Consider the following 20,631-nt stretch of genomic DNA (forward strand, 5'->3'; position numbering starts at 1 on the left):
TGGATACATTCTATAATAATGGTAAATGGTAATTATATTGCAGCATGATGCAGTACATCAGAAATATTTTCATTACAAAGATCCAGTATTTTTAATTTAAAAACAAAATATACAGTATGTTCAAGAGGATTGTGTTTCTTTACAATCAGAATATCAATGAATATGACTTCAGTTTAACCTTCTCTTACAAACGGTGAGCCATTTACAGATTCAACATATCTACCTGGCCACCTACTCTTCTAAACATCCATCATCCATCCATCCATCCATCCATCTACTCTTCTAAACATCCACCAAATTCATCCATCCATCCATCATCCATCCATCCATCAAATCATCCATCAAATCATCCATTATCCATCCATCAAATCATCCATCAAATCATCCATCATCCATTCATCAAATCATCCATCATCCATTCATCAAATCATCCATCAAATCATCCATCCATCCATATACTCTTCTAAACATCCACCAAATTCATCCATTGATCAAATCATCCATCATCCATCCATCCATCCATCCATCCATCCATCCATCCATCCATCCATCCATCCATCCATCCATCCATCCATCCATCCATCCATCCATCCATCCATCCATCCATCCATCCATCAAATCATCCATTATCCATCCATCATCCAACCATCCATTTATCCATCCACCAAATCATCCATCTATCCATCCATCCATCAAATCATCCATTATCCATCCATCATCCAACCATCCATTTATCCATCCACCAAATCATCCATCCATCCATCCATCCATCCATCCATCCATCCATCCATCCATCCATCCATCCATCCATCCATCCATCCATCCATCCATCCATCCATCCATCCATCCATCCATCCATCCATCCATCCATCCATCCATCTACTCTACTAAACATCCACCAAATTCATATATTCAGTCATCATGGGAATATTTAGCCTTCTCATATATTGTTGTTTTTTCTTTCCATTTCCAATAAGTTAAATGTGAATCTATGATCCTTCTGGTGAATCAGTTCTTCTCTCTAAGTGAACAGTCTATAGAATTCAGTCTTCCAGTAGAATTGCAATACAGTACTGAAAAGCCTATGATGTAGGATTGTGTACAACAATACAGCAGTCAAACAGAAACTGGATCCCCAAAATTTTAAACCAACACTGATGTTGATTTACATTTCATAAAATGTCTTCCTGGCCCTCATCATTTCCCATGTTTAGTATACAGACCTATTTTCCTTACAGAAAAAAAACTGAACACCTACAGCTGATGTCAGGAAACAGGTGCTGCTTACTAAAAAATCATTTCCCTGAAAAATGGCCTGCAGCAAATAGCCGAACAGTTCCCTGACTTTTCCCACAACATACTGTAGTTTCCTTGAGGAAAAATAAAAGACCAGAGCACCATCTGTCAAAGATTTGCCTTTCAGTCTGCCTGACTTAAAGTGGCAACGCTCACAAATTGCAAACAAATGCTAATTTCTCAGTCACAAAAACACTGTGTAAGCACTTTCAGCATGGACCTCAAAAGACTTTCTCATGAATCTGATAACCTGTTGGAAGCTGAACTATTGCTTGGATTCAGCAGAATGCTCAAAGCTTCAATGAGTTTCAAGGTTGGAATACAATTAATCTGCTTTCTGATCAAATTCACTGCTGCCAATTAGCCAGTGCTATAAAGATGAGGAGATAAATTGGCAGGACAAGGGGAGATGTGTGAACATGTATTCACTCAATACACTGAATATTATGCATTTAAAATGAGCTTTCCCACAATGGTATAAAGTCCCCCTGCAGAAACTCATATCTGGGATCTGATTGCTTGGAAAGCATCTTTTAGAGTTATTGTACAGTGCGTACTCACACATCAGAATCACAATGTTTAATACGTCCTGTCTGCAGATAGAAGCAGGAATCAAAGTGTGAAATGTTCTGAAGCTCGGTAGTGAAAATGTCATTATGAAGAAATCTGACATGCAGCATAACATGTCACAGAGATAAATCTGCTTCCTTAAACATGATGTTCACCAGCACACATTCATCTAAAGAAGAGCTGTTCTGCAGCAATGTTTAATTTCATTCAAAAGCCTTGGATGGGTTATTGATTTTCTAATCACTGCGGATGTACATAGAATAAAATAAAAAAAATATACACTGCAATTGATTTATGTCATATTTTTCCAGCTGGAAAGTAATTTTACTTTCTCTGGATGATAACGGAAGTTCTTTCAGACTTGTTAAAACCCTGATTAAACAAACTTTGTTAGTTAAAGTTGAACCAATGAACACATTACATATGAACAATAAGTCAGATAAGTGTAATGTGGGTACTCATTAGTGATATGCAAAAAATTATAATTATCACCCAACTCTGCAGTTCGATAATATTTTAGCTTGTTGTTTTGGTATTATGGCCTTCGGTCACTGTTCCGCCTCACCACTCATTGGCTGCATAGTACTCCACTTAGTACTTCGTACTTAGCTTGGTACAGACGGCAGACAGAGAAACTAACATTTTAAAGGTTTGTTGGGGAACCACCACGTGAGAACAAACCACTTCTCAGCTGAGAGAGCTAACATGTGGTTTACATTTATCAGGTTTCATACCTGACATGTCTAAAACATTATCTGAAACTTCATTAAGGCAGTTTCTGCCCTTAGGTCATATAAAACAGTGTTGTATTATTATAGGCTCTGTATATATTCAAATGTCATGCATGTAGTAAGCATAAAACTGTTAGTATTCAAATCTCTGATCCACCAGAACATAATCCGATCCACCAGAACATAATCTGATCAACCAGAACAAGATCTGATCCACCAGAACATAATCTGATCCACTAGAACATGATCCGATCCACCAGAACATAATCTGATCAACCAGAACATGATCCGATCCACCAGAATATATTTTGATCCACCAGAACATAATCTGATCCACCAGAACATAATCTGATCGACTAGAACATAATCTGATCAACCAGAACATAATTTGATCCACTAGAACATAATCTGATTCACCAGAACATAATCTGATCCACCTCTACCAAGTGTGAGAAAAGGCTAATTGAGATATTAGAGTCGCTTCAGAAAGTATTCAGACCTATTTACTTCATGCACACTTTATTGTGTTGTAGATTTTAATTTTGAAGTAAAGTATACACAGACATGACAGGGCAATGTATTCAGACCCTTTGCTCTGGCAGTCATAATGAGACTTAAATAAGAGCAGGTTCTTGGACTGGGAGGTGAACAAGGACCCAATTGTTTGAGACAACCTGACGAACGGAGAACCATCTCACTGGCATCAGCAGCTCTAAGTAAACATCAGGCGCTTCTCACCCGGCTAATACCACCTCCATGCAACATGGAGAGTGAATGCAGTCGAACCCAGAGAACAGTGCAGGAACCTGAGACAGTTTACTTTCAGCACAACAGTGGGCCAAAGTAAACAGCCAAGAGAACGTTGGAGTGAAAGTCTATGAGTGGCCTAACAAAAGCCCAGATTTAAACCCCACTGAACTTTAGTTCACTGATAAAGTCTGACGGAATTTGAAAACCGACTATAAAGAATGGAATAAACCATTTCACCACCTCAATGCTGGGGCTTCTACAAAGTACTGAATTAGAGACGTCAGTACTTTGACAATGAGAGATGACCATGATTCATTTTACATACGTTTGCAAACAATAGAAATAAAATCTCTAATACAACAGTGTGCAAAACAGAAGGTATGTGAATACTTTTCTGAAGCAAATGTATATCTGTTGAAGTATAATGTCGAGATGTAGGTGCTCTACTAAGGTGAAGCAAAGCAAACAAGAAGACCTCCAGGTTCTCCTGCTGATAGCAGCTTTTGACTGTATTTTGAAAAGCAGAAACATCTGAGATGAGCGACAGAGGCAGGAGGTGGTCTGAAAGAGTTCTGCTTCAGCGTAGCAGCCAAACAGGGCACCTTGTAAAGGCCTGCCTCAACCAGCATGTGGAATTCATCACTTTTCCCAGGTTATCCAAACCAGAAACACACTTGAAGTTTCAAATATCCAGCATTTTCTACAGTACGTCATCTGAATTAATCCCAGTTTGGATGTAAAGTTGAGCGATCACATCCAGTCTTTAGTGCCCCAAAAAACAGACAGATGGTACTTCCTGGAAATAAAAGCTGATACGGCGTTCCCACTGTGACAATCAGGCGTCTTCACCTTCCAGCTTTTCCAGAGGCTTCACTGAGAAACTTCACAGAGTCAAAAACGGTTGGAGAAGAAGAAGAGGCCGTATTTGTAGTCCATCAAGGACTACAAGTAGAAAACGAATAGTCGTCCAGCTTTGGAAATTACAGTTGAAAAACTACAGTTATAGCTTTTATAAATGTTTGTAGTAAAGTAATAAACTGCAATAGTCAGCCATGTTTATTTGCTGTCCTGAGACACGTCTCCCCACGTACTGGCTTCATTTTCATCAGAGTCGGAGAGGGCTGCTGTACACAGATCACTGAAGATATCTGGAAAACAACAAAATAAGAGTCACGTCAGATTCAATGTTGTCACAAAACATGAGGAAATATGGACAAGATGCGGCACTGAAACACAGGATGTAAGAACGGGATGCACAGCCAGCCTGCAGTGCAAATAAAGAATAATAAACCAAAGAAGTGAGCTTTGACAGGAGAGTAAAACAAGGAGACGTGATCGTGAGCTGCTCCACATCTGCAACATCAGCCAGCGCAGTGCATAAAGGATTACAGGGAGGCAGACGGGGAAATCAACGCAGACAGGTGAAAAGGGCTTTTTGTAAATGAGCTCTACTTAAACCAAAATACTAAAGGTCGGCTGCTGCAGCGTGGAGGTGTGTCTGCCTCAAGGAGGAAAGAAACAGCAGCAGAAACAAAAGAGAAAAGTGATGAAATGATGAGGAGAGGAAGGTAAGTGAGGAGAAGGAAGGGGTTGTTGTTTGGAAGGATGGAGGAGAGATAGATCAGTGACGGAGGAGAGATGAAGTAAGACCAAAGACAGAGTACCGTGAGTGGCAGAAAGCTTTATTTCATCAACATAGTCCTGTGATGAAGATTGATATTAAAGGTGTGTACATAGAGAGCTGTCCGTTATCTAAATGGTGGTAAAGTTAAAGGGGCCACTGGATCCAGAACTATTTTACCTGCAATAATTCCTTTATTAAAGATAATCACATACTCACAGTTCCTAATAACAAAACCACATTGATCTCCTGGATAATTTAGAGCCACTTAAAGGTCCCATATTGAGGGATCCATGGTGTTGTTTTGACGAGCCGTTTGGACTTCTGTAAGTTTGTGATGTCACAACTCCAGCTCATGTATTATGTCTGCACTGAGCCTTCGTTCCGTCACAGAGATCAAAAACTACAAGACCAAAGAGAACCAGGGATCAGCCTGGGCGTGTGTCACTCAAACAAATATTCAGCAAATCCAAAGAGAGGATCTCGACATCTAAGATTCACAAAAAACAGATGTTCTGCACTGCGATGGACTTTGATACTTGAATGAACAATTAAACCTTCTTACTTATGGATATTAAAAAATGTAAATGTCCATCTTTTTTTGTAACAGCATAAGCTGGTCTATGAGTGGATCCAAGTGCGTTTACATGCTTGGATCCAGTTGCTCTTTAAGTGGCTCAATATGAACTAATCTGTGCTGAGATGAGTTGAACACCACAACAAGTGATGTGTCGCTAAAGTTCCTGCATTTTAATTGTTGAGGTGAAATCACACCAGCTCTAATCAGGACTACACATGGTCAGAGTGCACATGAATAGACAAAGTCCCACTAATGTATTTCACCCTTACATGAATAATTAAAACAATATTTTTTAAAGCTACCTTCTTTTTAAGCCATTTAATCAATGATTGGAAAGTAAACTATTCAACTCAAAGCTCCCGATGCAGTTTATTTATTAACACCACAACATCCGTTTATTTATTAACACCACAACATCAGTGATGTTCGGAGCACATCACTCTTCATCAGTGTTGTTGATAAATGAATTGCATCGGGAGCTTTAAGTGTGAATAATTTACTTCTGCTCACTCCTCAGTATCGGTCTGGCTCCTGATTTCACTGTGTTGGGGAGACTGTTGTTTGTTTACTTTGATATTTAATTAATGATAAAAGAGCAAATTACGTTTTGAATGAAATTATCCACATTTCGAATGCGTGACCTAATATGCCGATGGTGACTGTTCTGAACCCTCGACCCTATCAGCTGAGACTGCTGAGTCGCTACATCCTCTGATCAGGTGAGTATGTTGATTATTGATGATGAGAGGCTGATTTTATTGGCCATTGAAGTCGGTTGTGACACACCTTTTAAGGATCACTTCCTCCTACTTTAACTACTCCACACTGAGCCATAGATGCACAGTTGTTCCCTCCTCCAGTAACTGATGCACAGAAATTAGACCTGCGTTTGTGCTGAGCCCCGATTGACCAAACGGAGCCCCAAGACTGCAAATTAAACACCAGAACATTGGATCTTTAACTGTTACTCTAAAATACCAAGTAGTTCATATGAGTTTTTCCCCTTATGTTCGTCACCACTGTCTGTTATAGAATAGAGAGAGAGAGAGAGAGATAGAGAGATGTGAGTATGTACAGAGAAGGTGCAGCAATCAGTGACATGAACATTGAACTGAGCAAGCCAAAGCTCTTCCATCCCTCCATCCAAACTAAACCTGTCTTGTCCCTCCCTCTCCCACAACAGAGCTCCACCATGTTCCTTGGCCGACCATCGGAGAGCGAGGGAGGGAGTGATGAAGAGTTCAGGAGGTGATGGAGGAGAAGGTGAGTGAGTGTTACAGCAGGACTGCCAGTGGTTAGTGAGAAGTGGTGTTACTTATTTGAGTGACCTCCTTCAGATGCTGTTTGTAGTATACTGGAAGGGACCAGCCCTGTCTCCTCTGTTAAAAGGTTCTTCACTAGCCTACAACATGAAACACAATGAAGAGGCGGGGCTTAAATCATCACATGAAGAGGCGGGGCTTAAATCAACACAGGGGTGAAGAGTGGTCAAACTTATTTTACAGGCTTTATAGCTTTGTTAAAGTTTCACCAAAGTAACTTAAAAATGAACACAAATCACCTCGCAGGGACAAAAGCAAAACATACAATGTAACTACAGTACAGGATAATTCACTTAATAATACATTGTATAAAACGTCAACAAGCAAAATATCAATAACGGTTCTCACAAATCATATGCAGTGTGAGATACGGCTGTCTTTTGCATCCAATCTTGTTAGAAATATAAATTTCTACTTGGTCTCACAAGTAGAAAAACAGTAAAATACGAAGACCTAATAATAATAACATAGAATCAGGACTGCTGATGGTATGCAGGTGATATAAATTAGCACCACAGTGTCTCTTACTGCATTGCACAGGAGGTAGAGTGTACGTACAACAATATCAAATATGGCCTGTGTTGTCGTAAATTACACGGAAGCCTACGATTCTCTGGAGCTCCAGGGAGGTCACATATGGGGATTTTCACAAATGAAGTTATTGTTGTGATGAATGGCATTCCTTTTGATCTGACTGAACAGTTAGTGTGTTAATCCAGTCCAGTTCAGAGAAACACTTAAAAAGCTGATCTGAGAACCGTCACCAGCTGCTGGTTGTGAGCAGTGCTTACAGCTGCTCTGCTTGTTGGACCTGGTTGGACCTTGTTAGACCTTGATAGACCTGGTTGGACCTGGTTGGACCTTGTTAGACCTTGTTAGACTTGGTTGGACCTTGTTGGACCTGGTTGGACCTTGTTGGACCTTGTTTTGAATAATGAATGAAGTTGCCTCTGTTGAGTAACACACAACCCCTCTCTGAAAAGCAGAGACTGTAGCATGTACCGCTTTGCAGCTGTGTGATGGTGACTTCAGGTATTTAATCTGCAATGAAGGCATCCAACATTCAGACAAGAGATTTCAGGCAGCTCTATCATCGTCCACAGAAGTACTACGGTTTCTTTGGGATAACTTAGATGTGGATATTATGGGTAAAAACCTTCCTCTGTAATATTAAAATATTATTTGTATGCACATATCAATTCAAATAGATAATTAGATGTGTAGCAAACAGAAAACAATAAAAATTAATATAAATGAAAGATGATTTGTGATTTTTCTGAAAGCTCTCTCTTGGAGCATCTGTGTCATCCAAAGACACAGAAATGACCACATTTCTACAATAAGATTTCTGATTTCAATGCAGACACAACTAAGAGCCTAAAATGTTCATCATGATGGCACTTTATCATTTCATCTTCACAAAGACGGCGTGAGCTCTCCTCCTTCTACTGTGTAGACATCTTCATGTGGTACAATGAAATGAGCAAACAGGAGCCATTTAGTCTGGTGCTGTTTTAGAGCCTGCAGGAAAATAGAGCTGCTTATGGTAAACAAACTATGGTTAAGATGGGACTAAAGTTAGGAAACTTAAACCACATTGGACATAAACTCTGTCTTGGGGAATGTTTCAGTATCTAATGTAAGTTGTATAATTCACTTGGTCAGCAACAACAGAAAAGGGTCCAAAACATTTTGGAGGAGAGAGAAAGAGAGAGAGAGAGAGAGAGAGAGAGAGAGAGAGAGAGAGAGGGAGAGAGGGAGAGAGAGAGAGAGAGAGAGAGAGAGAGAGAGAGAGAGAGGGAGAAATGGAGAGAGAGGGAGGGATGGAGAGGGAGGGGAGAGAGAGAGAGAGAGGGATGGAGAGAGAGAAAGAGAATGAGGGAGAGAGGGAGAAATGGAGAGAGAGAGAGAGAGAGAGAGAGAGAGAGAGAGAGAGAGAGAGAGAGAGAGAGGGAGAGAGAGAGAGAGAGAGAGAGAGAGAGAGAGAGAGAGAGAGAGAGAGAGAGAGAGAGAGAGAGAGAGAGAGAGAGAGAGAGAGAGAGAGAGAGAGAGAGAGAGAGAGAGAGAGAGAGGGAGAGAGGGAGAAATGGAGAGAGAGGGAGAGAGAGAGAGAGAGAGAGAAAGAGAGAGAAAGAGAATGAGGGAGAGAGAGAGAGAGAAAGAGAGAGAGAGAGCAAGAGGGAGAGGGAGAAATGGAGAGAGGGAGAAAGGGAGAGAGAGAGAGAGAGAGAGACAGACAGAGAGTGAGAGAGAGAGAGGAGAGAGAGAGAGGGAGGGAGAGAGAGAGAGAGAAAGGGGCGGGGTGAGAAACCTTTTAGACACAAGCATGTGTGTGAAGGTTAACATCTGCATGAGCTGATGAAACATGAACGTATTTGAAGACTTCATCTATCAGAGTATTATTATTTTTCTGAATGCAGGGAGCTTGAATCAGCGTAAACATGTGTTCAATTAAACTACAGTCTGTCTCATGAAGGCCGCTCGCTGCTGCTGTTCTGGAAGCTGGTGGAGAAGTTAATGAAACAGATTTATTATTGATCTGAAGACACTGTTTTCAGCCGCCTCTTCTGATTTGTCAGGAGACCATTAGTCACAGGTTTTGTTGTGTCCCAGTGCTTCATCAGAGTAAAGTTACAGTCAATGAAATAGTAACTCCTGATGAGACAGGCTGAGCCTTTAATCCTCGCAGAGACACAACGTGGCAGCAGAGGAGCGGCTGCTGCTCTGGTCTATTTCCTTCAGCATCTTTCAATAATGTACACTTACAGACTGTTAACCAGGGGAGCCACGGTATGCATGACAATTACCGATAGCAGTGGAAGTGGAGCGGTCTCCTGCAAAGCTACATAATATTATCATCAACACTGAATCTAACTCGGTCACTTCTGCACGGCTTCATTCCCCACTGGGAGAGTTTCAGGAGGAAACAGTTTTATCTGCCTAACATGTTACTGACTTGCTGGTTTGGTGGTTTCCCTTGATTTTCATCCTTCGACATGGGTTCCTGTGAAATAGTTTCTTTTTTGGCTGGATCAGAGAGAAATAAACAGGCAGAGGCACCTGCATCAGTCACTGCTCAATCACCACCAGCGTATTACTAAACTTCTCTTTGTTCTGTAAAGGGTTCACTTTCAAAGAACAGTGTTGTAACAGTCTCATTTCATACTCCATGTGATATACAGGGTTATACAGACATACAATCCACGTGTCATGGAAACATGTTGCTTATGGTTGAACCAGAATCTACGATGGTATTTCTAGCTCTGGTAATTTCATTAAAACCTCACTCCAAAGGAAGGTCTTGACAAAAAGATGGTTTCAATCTACTGCATCATTTTTGTGTCATATATTCATAGTGTCATAAGAGGAAAATGTGCTGCTAGCTGGAGGATCAGAGTAGTCGACAGAGCAGAGCTGCAGGTACAAAGTGCCATTAGGATGATTTGAGCAGGGTTCTGGTGAAATATTAACACTACTGAGGTGCATTGAGCTAATCCCTCCACAGAAAACAACCCCAACCCAGCTGGAGGTGGTTGATAAGGCTGCTGATGAATGCCAGCGAGGCAGTGATTCGTTCACCATGAGCTGACTTCTGAAACGTGTGGCCTGTACTTCACTACAGAACAACAGTTCACCTCTGCTGAGGACAGTCTCTATTCAGGTGATTGAGCTGTGAAGACTAAGTCAGAGTCTCTAAGATTTTAGCCTCAGCGGTAGAAGAGGTACAACACATCTACTGAAAAAATTTCCCCTCGGGGATTAATAAAGTATATACCTACCTACCTACAGGGCAGATTAGCTTGGTCAAAACTAAGGAAAATCAAAAATGACGATAAAAATTAAGAGAAAATACACAAGAGAAAACCCTGCATCAGGCTTTCCCCCCTTAACTTCAGTTTGTAGGCAGCGGACAGCTACTGAAGCCTGCAGACGGCTGCACGGAGCTCCAGCTCCATGATTTATAAAAACTTCTGTTCTCAAACTTCAGAAAATAACGATTAGAAAATCAATTACCTTCTTTTATTTTTCAACAAAGCCTCAACATACACCTCCAGGTATTTGACCAGTTCTGCATCGGATGACCTGGCCTCCAACCACCTGACCTAGAGTCAGCTGAGGCGGGTTGGGATGAGTCGGATTGCAGAGTGAAGGAAGAGCCGAGCTCAGTATATGTGCAAGCTGATAAAGCTGTTATCAAGCAACAGGCGGCTACTTTAAAGAAACTAACATTAGAAACATGTTTCAACTTGTTTGGTCACTAAATAATATTATCAACATAATATATGAACACCAAAGGAAGGATGGAGGTCTCTGACCCACATTAGATTAGAAGCTACAACACCTTCCTGTGTTTTTCTGAAGCATGTTTGTCAAAGAAATTAAAACCTCTGTGATTTACAAACTGTGAGAAACTTAATGACCTGGAATAAAGGGAGAACAAATCATACCTTGGTTTCAAACATATCCATAAAGTAAAGTCATTATTAAACTTTCTGTTTCTTTGTCCTTAGAAACGTGCCTCAGCTCGCTCCTGTTCTCTTCTGAAGAACCAACGCATGTATTAAGAGAGTTGAATACAGCGCTCGTCTGTCATATCACTATCTGCCGTTGATGATCTGGAATTGGTTTGCCGGAGAAGCAGTCTCAGCTTTTGAGCTCTTCTTGTGGGGATCCAAAGGCACTCCCATCTCAGGCTGTCTGTATAACCTCAGCCTGCCTCCTGGTCTCTCCCACTTGGACACTCCTGGTGAACCTCCTTAGGAAGGCGTCCGTCAGGAGAAATGACGCAGTCACTTGAACTCCTTCACTTGGAGCGTAACTCTTTCCCCACCAGCAGGTGGCAGTGTTTTGCAGTAGAGGACTTGCGATTTGGAGAAGCTCAATCTTCATCACAGCCAGCTCACACTCTGCCGTAAACCGCTCCAGGACTACACCCTCAGCTGGGCTACAGTCTGAGGGTGTGGCATGATGTTCTCAGGTTACTGTCCTTCCTCAAGCCTGTTCTAGTCAACGTGATATCTCCAAAATGCATTGAGGGAAATTCTTCAAACTTGGTCAAAACATTCACTTAATGCCAAGGATGAACTGATTAGATTTTTTTTTTTTTTGGGAGGGGGGGGGGGTCAAAGGTCAAGGTCATTGTGACATTATTGTAAACATTCAAGTGATCCTGTAATTTTCAGAAATGTGACACAATTGTTCATTTCACCTCCAAATGAACTGATTGGAGTTTGGTGGCCAGAGGTCAAAGTTCAAGGTCACAGTGACCTCATTTCCTTCACCTGTCTCATTCTCGAGGCCACAGTATCTGAAGAACGCTTTGAGGGAAAAAAAAACCTTCACTTGGTGCAAATAATGAAACGATAACGTACGTGGTCAAAGGTCAAGGTTCACATCCATTTCCTGCTATCGATGTGCGATATCTCAGGACCGCCTTTGGGAGATCTGGCACAAACTTTCATGTACACACATGGATCCTATAACCTGAGTGGTTAGCGGAGGCGTGCAACCACCAGTTGCTAGTTATAGTTGACTTCCTCCATAACCACCACAGACAACAGGCAAGTCTTCTTCTCAACTGTCTCACGCCTTTTATTTCCTAGTATTGATCATGGTGACATCATGTTCCTTTGAAATACATCTTCACCTTTTTAATGTAGTTAGATATCTGTCGAGTTGTGTTGAGGTGTCATTCCTGTACACACCAGTGTTTAATGCATGTAACACTTACACCAGAAAGTATCCCACCCTTCTGCAACACAGCCACACCTGTGACAGGGTGAGGGTTCGGTGACCACGGCTGTCTAACATCATAGCGTGTGTTCTGGTCTAATGACAGGAGGAGCACGAAGCTTATGGTTTACACAGATAATCACCTTCTGCTCTGGGACCTGGACATGATCTCACGTAATGCTGAATGGAGATTTTACTTCGCTGCTGGTTATAAATGAGCTAAAGAGCAGGTAACATGCACTACAGCAAAGATCTACTTCAACATTGATTATTACTATCATATAATAGCTGTTTTGTTCCCCTAATCAGATATCTTAAATCCTACCTTTGTGATTTATGCTGTGAGAGTTCATGAGATGCCCTCAGTGCTCTAAATCAAGTATAATTTTATAGCTTATTTGTGAAACCGTTGATATTTTACTGGGAACAAACGGGTACATCTGAGTTTGCTCAATTTTCTTTTTGGAGCGTGTTCAAGACCGAACAGAACTAATAATGTGCACTAAATCAGCTGCAACCAAACCAAGAAAACAATGAATGGGCCGGAATAAACTGATCCACAGTCCAACAGAAACTCACCAGTTTCCATTCTCCGCTTCCTCCAGGAACTGGACCAGGTCCCCCGTCTCCAGAGAGAGGTCCCGCGGGTCCCGAGACTCATACGTCAGCTGAACCCTGAAACGGCTGCTGTCATTCTGCAGAAAGAAAACACTTTCAAAATCTGCATTTAGCTGGTTTCAGGACTATATTAAGATATTGCTGCCTCAATACCAAATGTTACGAAGAAAAATGGATGAAGTTGGGCTCCACTTGGTGACCTGCCACCAATGGCCCCATGTAGTAATTAAGTCCACATGCAACACGTGAAAGTAGCTGAAGCACCATAAAAGATAAACAATACCCTGTGTACAAAAGCATTACAAGAAGATAAACACATTCATTTAAAATAGAATTTAAAATTGAGTGATGTTATTCATTGTAGCATAAAAAAAAACCTTTATTATTTATCAGTTTAATGATGTTTTTATTCCATCCAGACACAACAGAAAGTTGGTGTCACATTTCTTTATTGTTGTCTACAAACTGAGAAATACAAACATTCATTTGTCATTGACACAACAATGTCCTTGGAAACTGTGCACCATTCACGTGTGTGTGTGTGTGTGTGTGTGTGTGTGCGCGTGTGTGTGTGTGTGTGTGTGTGTGTGTGTGTGTGTGTGTGTGTGTGTGTGTGTGTGTGTGTGTGTGTGTGTGTGTGTGTGTGTGTGTGTGCGTGTGTGTGTGTGCGTGTGTGTGTGTGTGTGTGTGTGTGTGTGTGTGTGTGTGTGTGTGTGTGTGTGCGTGCGTGTGTGTGTGTGTGTGTGTGTGTGTGTGCGTGCGTGCGTGTGTGTGTGTGTGTGTGTGTGTGTGTGTGTGTGCGTGTGTGTGCGTGCGTGTGTGTGTGTGTGATTATAATGGATTTCATTTCATCCCTCCCTCATTTCTTAAATGTCAGGCGGTCAGAGGCTGCTGCTAACAAGACTGAGGTCCATGAGAAGTAATCAGGCAGCAGAGGTTCTCCTTCAGGGGGCCTGAGAGGAGATGAGGTATAAAAGTGAGCAGAGTGAAGGATGAGCGGAGAGGAAATGAAAGATGAGCGTGGAGCTGCCGTTGGATGATTAGTGATCGTAATATGTGATAATTTATGTGAAAGCTGACGTGACTCAACTGGAGCCGAATGGGTTGAGACAAGTTACACTTTTCTCTCGGGGCCAGGTTTCATGATGTTAACTGGCGTGGAACTCTCACCTGGTTTTAGTTTTGATTTATATTATTATCTATTATTTTATTGATGCTCCGAATCAGTTCTGGGTTAAACTCTCCTACATTTTCTGGTTCGTGGAGCTGCAATCTTGAAAACGACCTACATTTTTAATGTTGCCTTCCTCATCTGAAGAGTTGGACGACTCTTCTGCGCTGGAGGGGATCGTCTCAAAGTCCTCTGTGTCCATGGAGAGGAGACGTCGCTGGGCCCAGCCTGCAGAGCATCAACACAGATTATTAATGAACAAAATGTACTCGTAAACAAGTGGGGTACTGCTTTTCATCTCGGCAGGTGACGGTGCGTCAGGAAAGTAATGTTGCTCCAAAGTTAAGTAATTTGTCTCTCGTCATGCTGAAAGCTTGATGAGTCAAGAATTAAACCTCCAGCCAAGTTTGTCACCTAGAGGATGACTGACAGCATGAAGAACAATCTGTTACCTCTGATGAGGGGGAGTCCTCCCACAGCAGCCTGTTCATTACTGTTGATCATCATTAGTGAAGCAGACACTCGGTTCAACTCTTAACATAATCCTCTAGTTCTAATATTTATGTCAGCATGAATGATACATATTGCTATAGTTTTTACCAACTCATTCAACCTCTTCCTGTCAGAGGACACACCTGTGTTATAGGACACGCTTATAATAATATAATATATAATATAATAATAAACAATGATGGCCTTGGACTCCCAAAAACACAATCAAACAGCTCAGAGTTCTCAGCAGGAGTAAAAGAAAGAAACACGTCTTAAATCGTACAGTTTGTTGTTGAAGAGACTTTAAAGTGTTATTACTAATGTAATAAATCAGTAATATGCTGCAGCAATATGAACCATCCAGAGCTCTAAAGACAGTAGAGTACACACCGAGCCGGGGGAAGCAGCCTTCAGCTCCTGCTGCTGTCAAAAGGAATCAGCTGACAGAGAGCGTCAGAAAAAGACCCAACACTAGAACTATTAAATCAAGGAGGAAAACATTTTTATTTGGGCTTTTAGCTGAGTTTAAATAACTCTACTGAACTCTTATTGCACAAACCAAATCAGAATTTTATATTTAATTCCTTCCATTACAGACTGATTGTTTAGTCATGTCTTAAATCTTAATATTTCAAATTTATTAATTGTTATTGTTAAATTTGATCTTGTATTTTGTCGGTATTCTCTCCTTGTAGAGCCCTTTGGTCGACCGCCGGGTATAAAGGTGCGGTAAAGAAACTGAACAAGAGCAGTCAGTATGACCGTATTCATAACAGTTTATATATAACACTCACAGAAATAATACACCTGTAGCTTTAGGTAGAAAAGTAGAATATGAGTAATGACATTTTGTTTGTTATGGTTATGGTTTGGTATGGTTAGTGACTCTACCTTTAGACTTGTTGTTGAATTGAAATGTTTAGATTTATAATTTTTCTCCACCTGTCTGGTGAAGTGTGTCTGCTTCTTTCATCCAGTTATTGAGTTAACAATACATTAAACTCTCCTCTAGACGGAGTCAGAGCGGGACAACGACAGTGAGTGGGAGGAGCCTGTAGTGCTGTGGTCCCACCAAGGTAAACAACCACCAGTCAGTCTGACTTCAACACAAGATGTCCCTTTAAAATCGAACAGCGACACAAATAAAATGAATACTCATAAATAGTTCTCCAAACACAAAGTCAGAAACTGACTCATCTCCACTGAGTCCTCTGAGGTTACCTGGTTGGGAGGTGGACCGAGGGACCGCTGCAGTGCCACCAGCACCAGAAGCAGCGCTGCTAGTGACGCTCTGACGTTTCCTCACTGCAGCCATCGCACCGCGCAAAGTATCTGGAGGGAAGCCAAACGTTTTCACCGCCCAGTCGTCACATGTTGGACAGCAGCATCACATTTAAAACGTGAGGACGCTGATAGTTGTAGGATCATATCTGGACGTTCACATCATAAGAGCAGTGCAACCCTACTCATGCAGGAGTCAGCAAGTCAACATGCCGTGTAAACAACAACACAAACAACAAACTCCCCACCACACCAAAACTACACACATTCAACACAAAGTGATACTCATGCATCACATCACAAATCACAACACAAGTCAACAAAGTAGGCGAGAAATGAAAATACTGAAAGTCCAGAACAAACATGTTCGGTCCACTGAACTAGACAATGACATCATGTACCTTCATAACCCAGCGGAGTGGGGTCACTCTTTATCTCATGTCTCTTGCTCTTTATGCTAGCGGAGAGGGGACCTGGGGAACAACATGCAACCACACACTTCATCAACATGTTAAAAAGAAGGACATCACAGCATCAACCTCATGTCGACTTCATCTCATCCTTCAGTCTGTCTGTTACAATAAGACGTGACTTTTTATATAAATTGCATCTCGCTGCGCTGATCGATCATGAACGAATGGGGGTGAAAAACAAGAAATAAAGAGTTCTCTTAGCGGCTAAATGGTTTGTTTTTTTTAAAAAACATTTCCCCCCTGCAGGGATTAATTGCTGACCATCATGTGCATTATGTTGTAAATAAAATCCAGAACTGTTGCTGCCAACATGATAAATGTTCAGAGACAGGATCATTCTAATGTCTTACACCCAGACAGCAGGTGATCTCTTTCAAAGGAGATGTTTGACTTGACTAGAAAAAAGAAAAGTGTGTTGAATAACATGAATGATGTCTGTCCTCTGTCCAAGTGTCCCAGTTAGACATAAAATAACATGTGGGCCGGCAGGAGCACCAGCAGGACCAAGTCAGCCATTATTCATTGTACTATTTACACATGCGGTTATCTTCAACATGTTTTTCATGGAAAAGGCTGATTCACTTGTTAAAAAAATATGTTTTTATCAATATTAAGAATAAATTGTTACAAAAATGATGATTTAAAAGCCGGTTTGGAATATGATCCACATCTCGAAGATAAGAGAAGTCTGTTCAAAGTCTGTTTAAAAAATTTCCCCTCGGGGATTAATAAAGTAAATACATACATACATACATACATACATACATACATACATACATTCCACCTGAAGTGATCGCAGTGTCACACAAACATGTAAAATCACAGATACAGCAGTGTGTTTCTGTTCAACCCTTCAGCTTCACATGTTGTACTGGTTCATACTCAACCAGGATTAAAATTAAAACCAAAGGCCAAGAAAAAATACAGCTTACAAATAGTTCAAAAATTTCAATAGCTCTCTTCTGCTATTTCTTTTTTCTTTTACTGCTTCTGTCTTCTTGAAAATCAACTTCTCATCTGTATTCCCAGTTAAACTGAACTCTTTTAATGTCAGCTTTTCGAAATGTTGGTTTCCTTCACGACAACAGGAAGATGTGTCTATTCGTTTCTGCTCTTTTCCAACCTTTGTATTCTCAGCAGTAACAACTTGTCTCTGATGCAGCAGATATATCTCAAGAGAAACACGAAGGGAAACAGGAAAATGGACATTTTTGTTCACATTCACACAGTTTCTTACAACCGACTCAATCTGAGTGTGAGTTTTAAGTAGATGAAGCACCAAATCTTTTTCTTTAAAACAGTTTGGGCCTGATTTACTAAGATCTCAAATAAAGGTACTAAATTGCGTGTTCCTTTGAAAAGGATGGAAATGTCTTTCTACAATATGTATACACAAAACTACTGTACCTGTAATCTATCTGGTTGCACTGACTGTACAGCAGAATATATATATATAAGAATTATTTTCTCTGTAAATTCCATAACTAGACAAAAAACAGGAACAGGGGGTTTTATGAAGTGACTACATTTTAAATTGAATTGAATATTCTTTAGTTTGACAGAAGCAAATGTGAAGAGAATAAAAAACGACTGTAAAGAGCAAAGAAGGAATAGAAAGCAAACAATGGAGGCTCGTTTTAATCAGGTACCTTTAGTACGTCGCGCCGTGAAGGAGGAGGAAGAGGAAGAGGAGGCAAGAGAGGAGGCGAGGGAGAAGCGGCGGGAGACGACCGCCTCTTTAGCAGCAGGCTCTACAGCCGGAGGGGGGAGAGGAGGGAGGAAGAGAGACGGCGAGAGACGAGGGAGGACAGACGGACAGATAGAGAGACGAGGGAGGACAGACGGACAAACAGAAATGAGGAAGGACAGGCGGACAGACAGAGAGACGAGGGAGGACAGATGGACAGACAGCGAGACCAGGGGTCACAGAACACAAATTAAAGACAAAGACAGGTGGAAGTGAAGAGGGAAAGAAGAGAGGAGGTTGTTAGTTTAATATTTTAAAACCTTTCTTTAAACATCAAATATAAGGCTTTTAACTTCTTAATGATGATAAAGTTGATCCTACATATATCATTATTATTAATAATATTCAATAAGTAGTCACACAGCGTCAATCATGTCTTCAGTCTGCAGGTAGACGCACCGTCTGTCTGCATCATCTGTTTGTCTCCATCATCTGTCTGTCTCCATCATCTGTCTCCATCATCTATCTGTCTCCATTATCTGTTTGTCTCCATCATCTGTCTGTCTCCATCATCTGTTTGTCTCCATCACCTATCTGTCTCCATTATCTGTTTGTCTCCATCATCTGTCTGTCTCCATCATCTGTCTCCATCATCTATCTGTCTCCATTATCTGTTTGTCTCCATCATCTGTCTGTCTCCATCATCTGTCTCCATCATCTATCTGTCTCCATTATCTGTTTGTCTCCATCATCTGTCTGTCTCCATCATCTGTTTGTCTCCATCACCTATCTGTCTCCATTATCTGTTTGTCTCCATCATCTGTCTGTCTCCATCATCTGTCTCCATCATCTATCTGTTTCCATCATCTGTCTGTCTGCATCATCTGTCTGTCTCCATCATCTGCTTCATCTGTCTCCATCATCTGTCTCCATCATCTATCTGTCTCCATTATCTGTTTGTCTCCATCATCTGTCTGTCTCCATCATCTGTCTCCATCATCTATCTGTCTCCATTATCTGTTTGTCTCCATCATCTGTCTGTCTCCATCATCTGTTTGTCTCCATCACCTATCTGTCTCCATTATCTGTTTGTCTCCATCATCTGTCTGTCTCCATCATCTGTCTCCATCATCTATCTGTTTCCATCATCTGTCTGTCTGCATCATCTGTCTGTCTCCATCATTTGTCTGTCTGCTTCATCTGTCTCCATCATCTGTCTCCATCATCTATCTGTCTCCATTATCTGTTTGTCTGCATCATCTGTCTGTCTCCATCATCTGTCTGTCTGCATCATCTGTCTGTCTCCATGTCCTCTCCGACAGGACTCCGCTCCAGTCTGTGTTGGTGTAGATGACACTGAGTGGATAGAGATGTGATCTCTATCATGTTGAGACACTGCAGAATGGGAAACACACTGGCTGAAAGTGCTTCAACATGTGAGAGACAGGAGACATCAGCTGTCCTGACTGGAGACTAAAGACTGAAGTGGACAGGCCAGACTGGAGGGAGACGCTGCTGCTCAGCATCATGACAATTAATACCATCAAAATGATGATGACAGCAGTAAAACAACAGAAGAAGGGGATCATAACGTTGACAATGGTGGTGATGATGATGATGATGATGATGATGATGATGATGATGATGATGATGATGATGATGGTAAATGTGGGCCCCTTTACTTATCGCTGTTACCTGCTGGAAGAGACCTTCTCTTGGAAAGTCCCTGCAAAGTGAAATGCTTCCTGGCATTAACAGCCGAGTGACCTGATTGGCTGGGTGACGGATCGACTGGGGGGAAGAGGAAGAGGAGCAGAAGTTAGTGCAACAGGAAGAGGAAGAGGAGCAGAAGTTAGTGCAGCAGGAAGAGGAAGAGGAAGAGGAGCAGAAGTTAGTGCAGCAGGAAGAGGAAGAGGAAGAGGAGCAGAAGTTAGTGCAGCAGGAAGAGGAAGAGGAAGAGGAGCAGAAGTTAGTGCAGCAGGAAGAGGAAGAGGAGTTAGTGCAGAGGTGTTAGGTTTTAGGTGTGAAGTTTTAAAGATGATCCCAGGTGTCAGAGCAGACACTGAAAGATTTTTGTAATTGGTATGTTTGACATTTCATCTTTTTAAAAGGGTTAAAACAGTAAATAAAAATATTAATAATAATAAAAAAAAAAAACGTCCTCCTGCATCACTGATTACTCATAACTAATGAAAACTAAACCCAACAAACGAACCAGCTCTTCCTCTGGAGGTTGACAGCCGGCTCTCAGAGGATGCGAGAAATCTGTGAAGGCCTCCTCAGAAGGGGAATATAGCCATTATATA

General features: G+C 41.4%; 1 protein-coding gene across 7 annotated transcripts in view; it reads right to left on the minus strand.

Annotated features, from left to right (window-relative positions):
- Positions 1-1,530: 1,530 nt before the first annotated feature.
- mcf2l2 (MCF.2 cell line derived transforming sequence-like 2) overlaps positions 1,531-20,631 on the minus strand; it is a 95,873-nt gene continuing 76,772 nt past the window's right edge. For 5 of the 7 annotated variants that reach the window (XM_069724988.1, XM_069724987.1, XM_069724989.1 and 2 more), the window contains 8 exons: positions 20,021-20,116; positions 18,288-18,389; positions 16,567-16,638; positions 16,106-16,216; positions 14,511-14,620; positions 13,183-13,298; positions 6,877-6,950; positions 1,531-4,495 (listed from right to left, as the gene is read on the minus strand). In XM_069724988.1, the coding sequence (XP_069581089.1) occupies positions 4,404-4,495; positions 6,877-6,950; positions 13,183-13,298; positions 14,511-14,620; positions 16,106-16,216; positions 16,567-16,638; positions 18,288-18,389; positions 20,021-20,116 (773 nt within the window). In that variant the 3' untranslated portion in view covers positions 1,531-4,403. The remainder of the gene's footprint in view (positions 4,496-6,876; positions 6,951-13,182; positions 13,299-14,510; positions 14,621-16,105; positions 16,217-16,566; positions 16,639-18,287; positions 18,390-20,020; positions 20,117-20,631) is intronic. The other 2 variants (XM_069724993.1, XM_069724994.1) reach the window with 2 other exon arrangements.

Source organism: Brachyistius frenatus, unplaced genomic scaffold (genome assembly GCF_029030835.1).
Source record: "Brachyistius frenatus isolate BFR_SWC_R1_liver_20210118 unplaced genomic scaffold, ASM2903083v1 Contig_404, whole genome shotgun sequence".
Lineage (NCBI taxonomy): Eukaryota > Metazoa > Chordata > Actinopteri > Embiotocidae > Brachyistius > Brachyistius frenatus.